Genomic DNA, 14,834 nt, shown 5'->3' on the forward strand with positions numbered 1-14,834 from the left:
TCTTCTCACAATTCAAACATAGAGAGAGGAGAGAGAGAAAATGATTTCTCAGTTACTGAGATCAGAGCTTCAAAAGTTCATCCATAAAGATTTTCATGAAGTTGTTCAGAGGATGACTGTTATCGACACTCTGCTCTTCTTGGTAACGGTTTTTCATTTTTGGTTTTTCTGTTAAGTTAAAAGCTTTGTTTACAAATTGTTTTATGTCATATTACAACTTTTCAAAAGCGAAATATTTGTTGAACGAAACGATAATATTTGGTAACGCTTATAATTTCTTACGGTCGGTTTGGTAGTGTTTTTCTTTCTCTCTTTTTTTTTTCATTTCGATTCTTGTACTTTTACAAATAAGTCATTTTTGTCGTTATTTTCAATATTTTTACACAATAATTCTACACATGACTAAAATCATTTAATGTAAATTCATGGTTACATTTGACGAATAAAAATGTTGAGTATAGTGTCATGTTGGAATTGTGATAAAAAATGAAATTAAAAATAAAAGTAAAAGACCAAAATGGTCACTTTTTAAAAGTTAAAGTGACCAAAATAAACATTTAGAAAATATAGGAACCAAAATAATCAAAGTTGAAAGTATAAAGTTCAAAATAAACATTTTAAAGGTACAGGGACCAACCTGAACCAAAACTAAAAAGTATATTTTAACCTTATATACTTATTTTTTTAAACATTTATTATGTATTTCCGACCCTAATAAAATAATGTTTCTATTATAATTTTGTTTATAAAAAAAAAAAGAGAGAAAACTAAAAATTAAAAATAAGAAACTTGATTTTATTGTTTCAAAAGTTTTACATAATTTTGAAAATATTTCTTAAAAATGAGAAATATAAACCTTTATCGAACATTTATTCTTCTTAAAAATTAAAAATGAGAAATAACAACATGGCTGGAAAATAATATTACCAAACCGCAATACCTTTCTTATTTTTTATTTTATGTGCTTTGGTTTTCTATTCTCGAGTAGAGAAAAACAAAATGGTGTTCATGATTTCTTTTTGTTGTTGGTTTCTTCTACATCCTTATTATGGTAAAAAGGAAACTAAATTGGTTTGGATGACAATTTAAAATTGAAAAAAAAAAGTAAAGTTTTACCGTAAAACAATTTTTAATAATAATAAATTTAAAACAATGACGTTATATTTTAGATCTTATTTATTATGTATTTTATGAATACAAAATAGTATTTATGTTTTTGAAAAGGTAGAAAGAAGTACAAGAAAACAAAAAATAGTAACCAAAATTTTTTTGTTTTCTTTAATTTATTTACAATTTTGAAAGCAATTTTTACCGATAAAAAACGAGAAATGGATCTTTAACTATTACTACCAAACATTTAAGGTGTGCATATGTCGGCATTAGTTTTGTACTTAAATCGAACCGACGTCGTTCTTTAACCATTTTATTTTTGTCGGTCAAAAACCGTCAATTTTGGAAGCTTTGTAACGACTTCGAACATATAATCGCGGTTGGTCAATTTTGGCTAAAACCAACCTAAGATTGAGCCATGCAAAGACTAAATGAGGTGAACAAAGAAGAAAAAGAAACTTGTGAGGAAGAAATGAAGAGGGGAGAGAAGCAAGAAGAGAAAAGAAGAGGTAGTGAGAAAAGGAAGAAGAAGGGGAGAGGAGGGGGGAGAGTGAAATGATAGGTTTTTTTTTTTCTTTTTTAAGGAAAACTTTTTTTTTATTTAATGTACAAAGTTTCTAGAAGACTACAAATACTCGAAAAAAATAGTGGTACCACTCATTAGACTGACTAATTAACATTGATTTGATGGGTCGATTTTTCAGTAATATGTTCATCCCTAATAAATGCATGCTTATATCAAAAAATTGAAAATAATGAATTGAAAATAATGAAACATTAAAGAAATACGCTCACAAACAACCTCTAACATTCGAATCACATTTTTTTTTTTTGTAGATTGTGCATTTGATTGATAAGTTGGGAGTTTGGCATAAACTACCAGTGATTTTGGGACTAATTTATATAGCAATTCGTCGTCATATTCATCAAGAATATAACTTGTTCAATGTCGGTAGAACTCCGGTCGGAGTTCGGTTCAACTCAGTGGATTTTCCATACCGAACTGCTAATGGCAAGTACAATGATCCCTTCAATGAAGCTGTTGGTGCCCAAGGATCCTTCTTCGGTAGAAACATCCTCCCCATCGACCAAACCAAAAGGGTAACATACAAAAATACACAACATTCACTTGTTATTCTAGGTGATTATTGAGTTCGAAGTTTAAAAACTCATTTGATAACGTTCTTGTAGTTATTGAAACCCAACCCAATGGTGGTTGCTACAAAGCTTCTGGCAAGGAAAAAGCTTATAGACACTGGAAAACAATTCAACATGATTGCTGTTTTTTGGATTCAGTTCATGATTCATGATTGGATGGATCATTTAGAGGATACCAAGCAGGTCCAATACATATATATATATAATATTCTTCTTAATTATTTAATTTAATCCAAATTGAAGTTTTAGAAATCAACATGTGAAAATGAAAGGTGGGGACCAACAACTAGATTTGAACTTTGATGTCCTCTTTCAACTTTTCCACCTATTTAATTTGGTAACATGGGTTCAAGGCGCGTGAGTTGGTTTTTGCGTGTCCTAACTAGCTATAAGTTTACTAATCACACGAGCGGCATAAACCCACGTTACATATATTAAAAAAATTAAAATTCATAATTTAACACGCGTTTAATAACCATTTCTATTTTTTGTTTTTTATTTTTCTTATTTCTAGATTTTGGTTTTTGGTTTTATATGTTTGATAACCATTTTTTGTTTTTTGTTTTTTGTTTTTGAAAAATAGAAAACCAAATATGTTTGGTAATTATTTTTAGTTTTTTATTTTTAAAAAGTTAGAAAATTGAAAATATATATTAGAGAGAAAATTCTATGTAGAGTAGAGATGACAATGGTGTTGGTGCGAGTGAGGATGCTCCCCATTCTCGTGCTCGTGAAAATTTTTAGTCTCCGTCTCCACCCTGTTATTCGGTTTGAGAGATGTTCTCGAGAAAAATTATCGGTTTTATTATTGTTTTTAATTATTTTTAGAATTTAAGTATAAAAACGTGTAACAAATATATATTTATTATTTAAAAAATAGAATTTGGTGTTAAGGATCCCACATTTATAAAAGAAGAGACATGGGTTTATAATAGACATGGACTACTTCTTTCATTACCAATTGGTTTTGAGATGGAACCCCATGAATATTAATATTTGGGACAAGGTGGGACATCATTTCCTATTTTTGGACTTGTAAATAAACTTTTGGAAAATAAATGTTGGAGAGATAAATAGAAAAATTTAGAAAACAAATTAGTGAAAGAAAAGTTAAAAAAACAAAAAGAGAAAAATTTTAGATAAAGAAAGTAAAGTCAAGAGGAATGTTAAAGAAAAAAAAAATTATATGTTAAAAGAAAAAAAATTAGAAAGAAAGAGAAAAATTATAATGTAACAAATTTAGAGATAAAAACAAGATTCAAAATATAATTTTTAGAGAAAATAAATAAATACAAAGATAAATAAAAGAAAGAAAATTGAACAAAAAATATATATATATACTTTTCAGAGAAAACAATAGATGATGAACAGAAAGAAAAGTTATAAAATACTAAATTTTAGAGAGAAAAAAGTTAGGAAAAATATTAAATTTTTAGAGAGAGAAATGAAACTGATCTGTTAGAAAAAATTAAAAAAATAAAAATACAGAAAAATTTAGAGAGAGACAAATAATAATAAATATTCAAAATATGAAAATTTTAGAGAGAGAAAAATAAATTTTGTAGAAAGAAATTTAGAAAGAAAAAAATTTTAGGACGAGAAATAAATTTTTTAGAGATAAATATGATAAATAAAAAAAGTTGAGTATTAGAAGAAAAAATCAGGTTTTGAAAAACAGAAATTTAGAAATGAAAAAACAGAAAATTGAATTAGTTATCAAACAATACTATTTCTAAAAAAACCAAAAATCAAAAACAAAAAACGAAAGGGTTATCAAACGGGTTTAAAGTTACATGTCAAAGTTCAAATAAAGAAGCATACCTAAATTCATGGTTAAAAGTCAATAATATAATGAAATTTGATCTTTCTAAGTCTATAGATCATGATTTGGCTTTAGATGGTTTTCTTAAAGTTTTTCCTCTATGGGCACATGAGAAGAACCATGGTGAAGCCTATAGATGCTTGGACCATATTAACCAAGTTACAATTTTTTCGTCTAAATCATGTTTAGTTTGTTTACTCATCAAAATTAAAAATTAATTTACAGTATCTACGCATATTATCATGGTTAATTTATATAATTACTCTCCTACGTCAAAAAACTTACATATAATTAGATCACTTTCCTTTATTTACATTAAATCATTACATGCATGACCGTATTATTAAAAATTTCCAACGATAATAAACTCAAATCATCGCAACCAACAAATTAAAGAATTCTCCAAATCCAAAGTTTATAACACATTTGTTTATGCCATCAAAAAGCATATTATATTTACTCATACTTCTCAATGTCGGAAGAAATCTATGAGCCAAACCATCTACAAAGTACTAAGACACAACGTTTTTTTTAGTATAACATATGAACTTCGACCAACTTATATATTCTATTCTTTTTCTTTTTCTTTCTTTTAAATTGACATATTTAATTGTAAAAAAAATTGACATATTTATATAAAAAAATTTGTAATATATTTTTTTATTTTTCTAAATTTGACGAAAATGTTTTCTTTTTGCAACACTCACGAAAAAAATGAATAGGAAAAACACGAATGGAAAAAAATGAAAAATAAAAATTACATTAAAAAAAGTGGGGAGGTGTCTATTCGAATTGATTGCAGACAAAGAGATAAGGCGAGGAGGGCTGGCGTAAGCGAATACCACTTGAGCAAGGATATATTTGTTGACCATAAGTAGACATACTTATTCTATAGTATTAAAAGTTACTCTGAACCCAACTTACGTCTACCTATGAATAGACCTGTGTCTCAATCAGTTAAGCTAAAATATATAATGTTTTGAACAAATATAAGAAGGAAAAATAGAATAAAAGGGAATAAGATTTTTAAACATAGACTTAATAAAATTATTAATTTAACATATATGTTCTGTTTTAACATATAGGTTGAGTTGGTTGCTCCACGTGAAGTTGCGAAAAGTGATGAGTGCCCATTGAAATCGTTCAAGTTCTTCAAGACAAAGCAAGTTCCCACCGGATTTTTTGACATCAAAACTGGCTCTGTCAACGTCCGAACACCTTGGTGGTAACATTTCTCACTCACAAAACACCATTTTTATGTCCTAATTAAAAAGGAAAATTTTCACTCTTCTTTTTACTCTTCTGATCTCTGTATTCTATGGAATTGTAGGGATGGAAGTGTTTTGTATGGAAGCAATTCGGAAAAGTTGGGGAAGGTAAGAACTTACAGAGATGGGAAGCTGAAAATCGCCGATGACGGCCTTCTTCTTCACGACCGTGACGGCGTTGCCATCTCCGGCGATGTCCGAAACAGCTGGGCCGGTGTTTCAACCTTGCAGGCTCTCTTTATCAAGGAGCACAACGCGGTCTGTGATGCCCTAAAGGTTTGAACACTTAACCCATTTTTCTCGTTTCTTGTTTCTTTGTTTTGTAAGAAGCAAAGTTTGTGTAGAAATTTTTTAAAAAGGGAGAAATAAGGGATAAAGAATAAAGAACATGACCCAACACTTGTGGGTTCTTTCGGTAATATTCCCATTTTATGTGTCTCGTTTTCAATTTTCTTAAAAAATCTATACATTTTGTAACTGACTTTGTTTCTTGTTTTTTCTCTCTTTTGGAACATTCTCACAATTGTATATAGAAATTTTGAAAACAATCAAAACGTTGTTCTCAATTTTCAATTTGTTCCAAAACATAAATGAAAAAATTATTTTGTTATACTTGAATTCATGAATGTTGGAGTCATCCAATTCATTTTTCTTCATTAAAAAAACAGAAACATTACCAAACAGACTCTATATTTCTCAAAAATTAAAAATAAAACATAAAAAATAATAAATGCGAACCTTATCAAATGAAAAATACTCTTAGTACTTATTGGTGAACACATATTCATAGAAATCTTTATTTTTGCATTTCTCATCGTTGGTCATGAAGCTTTTGAGGGGTTATGTTTTTAACAGAAGGAAGATTTAGATATGGAAGACGAAGACTTATATCGACATGCAAGACTTGTAACTTCTGCTGTGATTGCTAAGGTTCACACCATAGATTGGTCTGCTGAGCTTCTGAAGACTGAAACTCTCCTTGCAGGATCCCGTATCAATTGGTAACCTAAAAAACCCTTTCTTTGATCATTTTTTTAATTTTTCTCCAACCACGTAAACGCAAAACTGCTAATCTAAACATAGCTTATTTGGTTAAGGTATATATTATCGACTAGCTAGAATGTTGAAAGTTTGAATTCCCATCATATATGTTGATGAACTCAAAATCAAACTATCAATTGTCCATGGTATTGTTCCAATCATATATCAAATAATCTCTGAATAAATCATTCAATAAGGCTAGAAAGACGAAGCCGATGATTTTACATTTTTATATGCATAAAATATATTTTTTAAATATGTTTGGAACAACACTTTATTTTTTATGTTATTTTTTATTTTTTTTTTGTATTTTTTAAGGTATGGACTTTTGGGAAAGAAATTTAAAGACACATTTGGACACGTTGGAGGATCCTTTCTTGGAGGTTTAGTGGGTTTGAAAAAACCCAATAATCATGGCATCCCCTATTCCCTAACCGAAGAATTTGCAAGTGTTTATCGGATGCACTCTTTTTTGCCGGATAATTTCTATCTAAGAGATGTCACCATTGATCCTCATCACAATAAATCTCCACCTTTGATCAACAAGTAGTATCTCTCTTTATTATTGTCTACTTTTATCTCTGTATACGTACCAAAATAGATATTTTGAAAGTCTATTAGCTAAAATGGGCAATAAAATCACCCAATACGATTTAATCTAAGAAAGAATCTTTTATTATCCAATTAGTAAGCAAGTAAATAATTTTTTTTTTCGTTCTTTGATAGAGTGCCAATGGGGAATATGATAGGCCATAAAGGAGAGGAGGCCTCAAAGAAAATGGGCTTCACGGCCCTATTAGTTTCAATGGGCCACCAAGCCAGTGGGGCCCTCGAGCTCTGGAATTATCCACTGTGGCTCAGGGATCTCATACCCCATGACGTGGATGGCAAGGATAGGCCCAATCATGTTGACCTTGCAGCTCTCGAAGGTAGTTGACTTAATCACAACCCTTTATTTCCCTTGATCCAATCTAATCTGCACCGTTGATTTGAATCATGATGGGTAAAAATATAATTTTGCAGTTTATAGAGACAGAGAGAGGAAGGTTGCTAGGTACAACGACTTTCGTAGGGGATTATTTCTCATCCCGATCTCCAAGTGGGAAGATCTGACGGATGACGACGAGGCAATCGAAGTGCTTCGTGACGTGTACGGTGAAGATGTGGAGGAGCTTGATATTCTCGTGGGGCTGATGGCAGAGAAGAAAATCAAGGGTTTTCTCATTAGTGAGACAGCTTTTTTCATTTTCTTGCTTATGGCTTCAAGGTATTTTATTAACCCCATATTTACCTATATTTCCTTTCTTTTGGTATTGGGTTTGTTTAGGTTTAAATTCTATTTCCGTTCCTATCAATTTAGTCCACTTTTGCAAAATTTTAACACAAATTTTATACGTAACAAAGTGACAATGATCTCAACTAATCAAAATTATAAGAAAAAGTACAACAAATAATATGATGATTTTAGTTTCAGTTGCATAACCATTTAAGAAAATATAATGGTTATCATATGTATTGGTTTTGATTTTGGACTAAACATAAAATCCTAAACTGCAGGAGGCTAGAGGCAGACAGGTTCTTCACAAGTCATTTTAATGAACAAACGTACACAAAAAAGGGATTGGAACGGGTGAATACAACAGAGAGTTTGAAGGATGTGATAAGAAGGCATTATCCACAGATCTCAAATAAATGGATGAATTCATCAAGTGCTTTCTCTGTTTGGGATTCTTCTCCCAACAAACCCAACCCTATCCCTATTTACCTTAGAATTCCTAGCTAAATTCTTTTTGTTTTATCTTGAAAAATACTTAAATGTTTACTCATCAGCACCTATCTTTTTGCTGGTCACCACTAAATTTTTGACAAGTAGGAAAGAGAAATACTGAAAAACATGTATTCTTCTGTGTTTCAAAAAAACTACAAAACCGTCACATTTTTAATGATGGTCAGTATAAAAATGTGTGATGATCAATAAGTATTTAAGTATTATTTTTTCTTTCACACCCTCCTCATGCATTGTATCGTACTGTACTTCTTCAAGTTTTCTATCATCTATTTGGGTTAGTTTTTATTTGTCATATATTTTTGGAATAAAATGATGGTGTTTCCCTCTAAAGGTTTATGTATGCGAGTTTTTTTGCAAAAGGGCATGTTAGGTTTGTTGTAATACAAGTAAGCTAATAGTGAAATATCGAATTTCTTGTGTTAACGTTAAAGAAAGGGACATGTTCGAGAGTAATTGTAAAATAAGTGATTTTAGGAAGAAAAATACATAAATACAATTGATTTTGTAAAAGTGATTTAATTACCATTAGTATTTGGTTTGGAGTGATTTTCATATTATTAGGAGTGATATCAATCATTTTAATAAAAATTGCATATTGGAGCATATTTGTAGATGATTTAAGCATACCTAGAATCACTTCCACTAATGTCAAAATTACTATTATTTTAAAATGGCATGTTTTATAATAATTTTCAAGTGACTTTAAAAAAATCCAAAATCACTTTAAGTACGGGTTTACACTTTGGAGGCGATTCAAAAATGATTTTTGGTAAAAAAATTAATAGAAATTTAATTTTTAAAATGGTTATTGTTTTTAATTTCAATTTTATCGGTGTATTTCATCTTACTTTCACCTTAAAATTTGAGACATTTTATTTTTTTCATTTCTAAAAATTTTCTCGATCTCTTTCTTTATTTTTCTTCAATTTTTATTATTCTCTCTAAATTTTTTTTCTCTAAAATTTTTTAATCTGTCTCTAAATTTTTAGTTTCCATTTCTATTCTAAGTTTTTTCTGGGTCTAAGATCTCTCACTCTAACATTTTTTCTCTCTAAAATTTTTGTTCCTCTCTAACTTTTCTCACTCTAAAATATTTTTAAATTCTCTATTTAAACTTCAAATATGAACCATTCAAAATCACTTTTAATTATATAAATATCACTTGAAAAAATTTGCAACCAAACGTCAAAATAATTGCATAAAAATCACTTTCACTAAATCAATTATCATTAAATATCTTTGGTTCATTTTAATAATTGTCCTTTTTTTTTTAAACAAAAGAGCTTACCAACAAAAGTACATAAATGGACTTTTTGAGAATATAGAGACCAAAATGAGCCACTGTAAACCATTATTTTATATATCATATGTGTACTACAATCGTGCTTATATGAATCAATTATGAAACTCATTTGTGATACTTGGTATAATCTCAACTACACAATTCACAAATCAAAATTGGGAAACAATATTATTATAGCATAAAAATGATTTTGTATCCATCTTATGATCTAATAAACTCCTTCCCTGTGTATGTTATGAATCAAAATCAGGGTGTTGTGTGACAAGTGCCATCAAAAAATCATTCCAAGCATCAATGGGGCCTGGCAAGCACCAATGCACACAGTCATTGTAGCCCTTCATCCACTGGTTTCCCCAGAACCCATTCGGGTGCCCGTCGGGTCTCATCATCATCGACATCGTCACGTCGATCATCTCAAATCTCCTCATCCCTTCTCGCCTCGCCATCTTCGTCTCTTCTATCTGAACCTTCCGAACCTTCCAATCGTACCTCTCTAAGTCGATCTCCTTCACGCTCGACGGGCCCGTTCTGTTGCAATACCCACCCGTGTTCCAAACCCCATTCTCGAAGTGGGCGGGCGAGAATGTCCTCAGGATCGTCACCAACTTACCGCACTTCTTGCAGTCGTTGATGTGCTTGAAAGCTGCTCGAATGGCCATTTTCAACGCGAAATCGGGATCGTAGTTTTTTATATTTTTATCGTGGCAATAGATGCAGCCGATCATGTGGCTGCCTTCATGAAGGTACAAGACTCGGAAAAACCAATGCGCGCTCGAGACGATGACGTAGTCCATATTCGGTAGGTGTTTCGCCCAGGCGTCATCCACCTTGTCGAACTTTAGGTCGAAAATGCCGTTTCCGGTTCCGTTCACAACCCTCTCTTCTCCTGTCACCAGGAATTTAGACCACAGCATCATTATGGTTAACTCACTTTTTGGAAAATACCATGTTCTGAACCTATCTTCAATGTCTTTGTAAACATCTTGTGGAGTTTCTTCCTGCAAAATTCGGCCAGCTATATGAAATGAAATTTACATACGGTTCAAGCTAGACAAAAGATCTAGAATCTTCAATAAAATTAATACTCAATTTTAACTTTTAAACTTTCAATTTAATCAAAATTAACTATTTAAATTAATCCTTCTTCAAAACTAAATAATATAATCACCCACAAATTAACCAGTAAAATGCACAAATTTAACCAACAGAACATTGTACTTAACTATGAAGATACACCTAATCCCAATTAGCAAATGAATGGAAAAAAATAAATAAATAAAATAAAAAGAACACTAAAATAATGCTCCTAGCTAACCAAAAATCTTCATATATATATATATATATATATGAAAATTAATTGATGAGATAAATTTCACCATTTGTTTAAAGATTTATATACTCTTTTGGTCTGAGAGTTCTTTTGGCTTTGGTTCTTAGCACTTTCAAAGCTTTCATTTTATTATTGTTTCAAAACATCCATTTTGGTCCCTATACCTTTAAAAGTGACCAATTTGATCCCAATTTACAAATTTTATACATAATGGAAACCATTTAATATAAATTTATGGTTACATTTTAAGTTAGTGAATAAAGTATAATGTTTAAGTATGATTGAAGTCAACCTGAACATAACTTAGTGGGTTAAGGCACCTAATCTGACTAGAAGGTCGTGAGTTCTAATCCCCAACCTCATATGTTATACTAAAAAAAATTATGACGGAAAGAAATGAGATTAAAATGAAAATAAATTAACTAAAATGGTCACTTTTTAAAGTATAGAACAACATGGATATTTCGAAATTACAATAACCAAAATGAACCAAAACTAAAACTACACGACGAAAATGATGCGTAATTCTTTTTAAATTAAGGTTTAATATGATAAAATTAAAAGTTGGAATTAGTTTGAAATTACTAATAATGGGTAAGAAAAATAAATTTAAAACTTAAATTCAATTTTTTTCAATACAAAATACGGTGCTATTTATGCAGGGCAATTAAGTCATTTCACTAGTAGACAACCGTTTAAAGTTAGTTGGAGACAAAAAATCTAGCAACATTGACCATGGATTGCTTTTAATATTCTTTTAATAATTAATTATTTCTTAATCAATCTTTAAAGAATAGAATGCACTATCTTGGGGCTGGACCCAAATATTCCTTTTACACCCCTCTCTTTTATGACTTCTTCAAAAGAAAATTCTCATAATTATATTTCCCTAGTTAATTATTATTATTATTATTATTATTTATATTCTTGTCCTTTTTTAAATGCTTTATTCAATTAAATTTTAGAAAGAAAAACTATTGATTGTATAATAGTTGGTTGGCATTAAACGCCCAAATCCTTGACTGAGGACACTTCAGTCAATTCCCTGAAATTAAGGAATCGTTTACTTTTTGTATGTATTGAATTTCTTGTTCTTCTCAATTTAATTTTTAACCCTAAATATACATTTCAAATAAAATTTTACAATATTTCTCTTTCATCCCTTAAGTTTGAGTTTAATTTTCATTTAACCCTTAGATTTGAAAATATTACAATTTTATCCTTAAATTTTGGTAGTTTTCATTTTCACCAAGTTTTTAGAGTTTAGTTTCTATTTGGTCCCTAGATTTCAAAATATTACACTTTGCTTTTGAGTTTTGAATTTAGTTTTCATTTGATCTATGGACTTTTATCTTATAATTTATTTTTATTTACTTTTTTACTTTTTTTTAAATACAGCATCACAAATGTATTGAATATAACATTACCTATAAATAAATTTGACACAATAATTACTTGTGGCAACTGATTTAATTATTCATATATATTGTTTAGGTAAGTTTAACTATTTATAAATGACACACCTTAATGATTATCGGAATCATATTCAATGAATTAGTTGATAATGCTGTAATAATTATTGAATCATATCAATTAGAAAAAAAAATATTAAAAAATTAAAGTAAGAAAAAACTCATTTTTGGTCTTTAAAAAAAAAGAGAAAAAAGGTCATTTTGGAAAATGAATATTTTTACAGTTTATTGCCAAATTTGTAACCCTGAATCAAGGGAATTAGTACAAAAGAGAAAAAAAATCCAGCGAATCGCAAGTGGGAATTTGCTTAAATCCAACCCTTAATTTTGGAAAGTCATAATATTCAATAATAAAAAAAATCATTTCCAAATAACAAAAATGACAACAAAATATGACCTTACTCTTCTTGAAATTTTTTAGTTTTGTTTGGTAATTTTTTTTCCATTTTTTCTTGTTTCTAGTTTTTAAAAAATATATTTATTTGGCAATTTGTCGATTACCATCTTTAAGAAATGATCCAAAATTATACACGAAATTTTGAGAACAATTTTGAAATTAAATAATATAATAATAATATCTCCATTTTTCCTCTTTTTAATTTTATTTTATTTCGAAATTTTCCAAAACATAATTATATGTGATGTTTGTTTAACAAATTTTAAAAATTTAAATAAAATAAAATAATTTGAATATTTATTTTCAAGTAATTTTAAATTCAAAAATTAAGAAACAAGAAACAAAAAAGGATTATAAAATGTATTTGTATTGTTTTTCCATTAAAAAAAAAACTATAAAAAAAAACTTTATCCATTATCATACTTTTTAAGTTTAAATACTATCTTTAATTTTTAGGTTTTTGCTTATTTTGGTATCTAAGCTGGTCAGGTTGCTGCTAGGCTCATGTCAATTTGGTCTCTATATTTCAACCTCTTCTAGTCCTTATATTTTGATGTATAAAATTTATGTTAAAACTTTGTAAACAAAGATTAAAATGGTCGCTTTTAAAGTTACAAAACCAAAACCGACATTTTCCAGAGGAACCAAAGGCAAGCCAAAAAGATTGATAAAAAGTAAAATGGTGAGCCCACAAGTCATCCATGGAGGGGGAATTTCCCAAATAATGACAATTCCCAGAAGCCACAAGGCCAACCAAAAGCAATTCCCCATCATTATTCCATTCCTTGAAAACCAACCCCCAAAATGCAATCAACACCAAATAATCAAAATCATCAAAAAAGAGACACCCAGTTGTGTTTGAACAAGAAATTTTGCAATGCATAATTATTTGAATCTAAGAGATAGAGAGAGAGAGAGATGGGAACCTGTGATAAGAGGCAGAGGAGAGAGTCCATATGGTTTCTGGCAACAGAATCGCCAATGAATGCGAGTTTCTTGCCACGGAGAAGATTATGAAAGGCGACGGGATCGAAGCGTGGAAGATCGCAATCCTGCGGCTTCCATCTCCAATCGAGGAACCCGGTGTCCTTCCGGCCATGCCTGAAGCAGTTCTTGGAGTCCGGGATGGAGGAGCAGCTCCAATTGGTGTACATCCGGGGCCCCCTCGGCTCCGAGACCCAATGCCCTTTGAACAAATCGCAACTCAATCTCTGTTCGGACTGCTGCGGCTGCGGATGGACGAGGGGGGGCGGATCATGGACGGATTGGAGCCCGACGAGGCCGGGGCGGAGAACCAGAAATGGGTTCGGAGGGCGGAGGGAGGAGAAGAAGAAGAAGAAGAAGCTGACAATGGCGGTGGTGGCTAGCAATGGCCATAGCAGAGGTCGCTGCCCATGGTGATGGGATTTCATGGCGGGAGGGAGAGGGAGAGAGAGAGAGAGAGAGGGGGGCTTTTAAGAATGCTTGCTTTTGAGAGAGATCCTGCTAACAACTTCTTCCTTCTGGGCCACGATTTGATGGCGTTTCAGTGAATATTTTCCTTTCATTTCACTTTTGTCTTTGGAATTTGAAGAACAGAGGAAGACACAGCGCAGAGCCGCGGATGTGGTCGAATCACCCACTAACTGATTACGCCACGTCCCAACACCCTAACGAATTGCATGTGATTTTGTGGGCCATAACTCCAATCAACATTACCCTCATTTCTCGCCAACATTACTCATACCATTTTTACATATTCCTCTTCTCGGGGGCATTATAGCCATTTCGTTACATTTATTGTCTATCATTTAAAAAGAACGCCCAAAAATATTTTAAAAGTCCTTCTATATTAAATAATCCGAATAACATAAAATTAAAATATATAACTTTTATGGTGAGTAAAAAAAATATAATTTAAAAATTATTAAATTTAGGTTGGTTTGATTTAGCCCAAATGGATCCTTAAACCAACCAACTTGACTCATAAAATTTTCATTTATTTGAACCAAATTTAAACCAAACAAGTTTATAACCCAATTTGAATCAAATTAGGCTGATCCATTTTTTCGGGTAATCGAATTTTTTTTAATACCCGTATACTCTCTGGTAATGAACTAATGATATCTTAACCGTTGAAAGTAGACATTTTTCACCATCAGAAC

General features: G+C 30.7%; 2 protein-coding genes across 2 annotated transcripts; one reads left to right on the plus strand and one right to left on the minus strand.

Moving 5' to 3' along the window:
• Positions 1 to 8,380, plus strand: LOC111018381 (alpha-dioxygenase PIOX-like). The gene is made up of 10 exons (XM_088127840.1): positions 1 to 142; positions 1,948 to 2,211; positions 2,302 to 2,451; positions 5,176 to 5,315; positions 5,421 to 5,634; positions 6,214 to 6,359; positions 6,718 to 6,945; positions 7,126 to 7,328; positions 7,423 to 7,666; positions 7,957 to 8,380. The coding sequence occupies exons 1-10, from the start codon at positions 41 to 43 to the stop codon at positions 8,180 to 8,182; spliced, it is 1,917 nt and encodes a 638-aa protein (XP_087983966.1). The 5' UTR covers positions 1 to 40; the 3' UTR covers positions 8,183 to 8,380.
• A 1,130-nt stretch (positions 8,381 to 9,510) lies between these two features.
• TBL22 (TRICHOME BIREFRINGENCE-LIKE 22) lies at positions 9,511 to 14,384 on the minus strand. The gene is made up of 2 exons (XM_022294383.2): positions 13,617 to 14,384; positions 9,511 to 10,489 (listed from the first exon to the last, which is right to left on the minus strand). Exons 1-2 carry the CDS (start codon positions 14,100 to 14,102, stop codon positions 9,725 to 9,727), a joined length of 1,251 nt encoding a protein of 416 aa, XP_022150075.1. The 5' UTR covers positions 14,103 to 14,384; the 3' UTR covers positions 9,511 to 9,724.
• Between the last annotated feature and the right edge of the window lie 450 nt (positions 14,385 to 14,834).

Source organism: Momordica charantia (assembly GCF_013281855.1).
Source record: "Momordica charantia cultivar OHB3-1 chromosome 8 unlocalized genomic scaffold, Mcharantia_2.0 BLBB01000008.1, whole genome shotgun sequence".
Taxonomy (NCBI): Eukaryota; Viridiplantae; Streptophyta; class Magnoliopsida; order Cucurbitales; family Cucurbitaceae; genus Momordica; species Momordica charantia.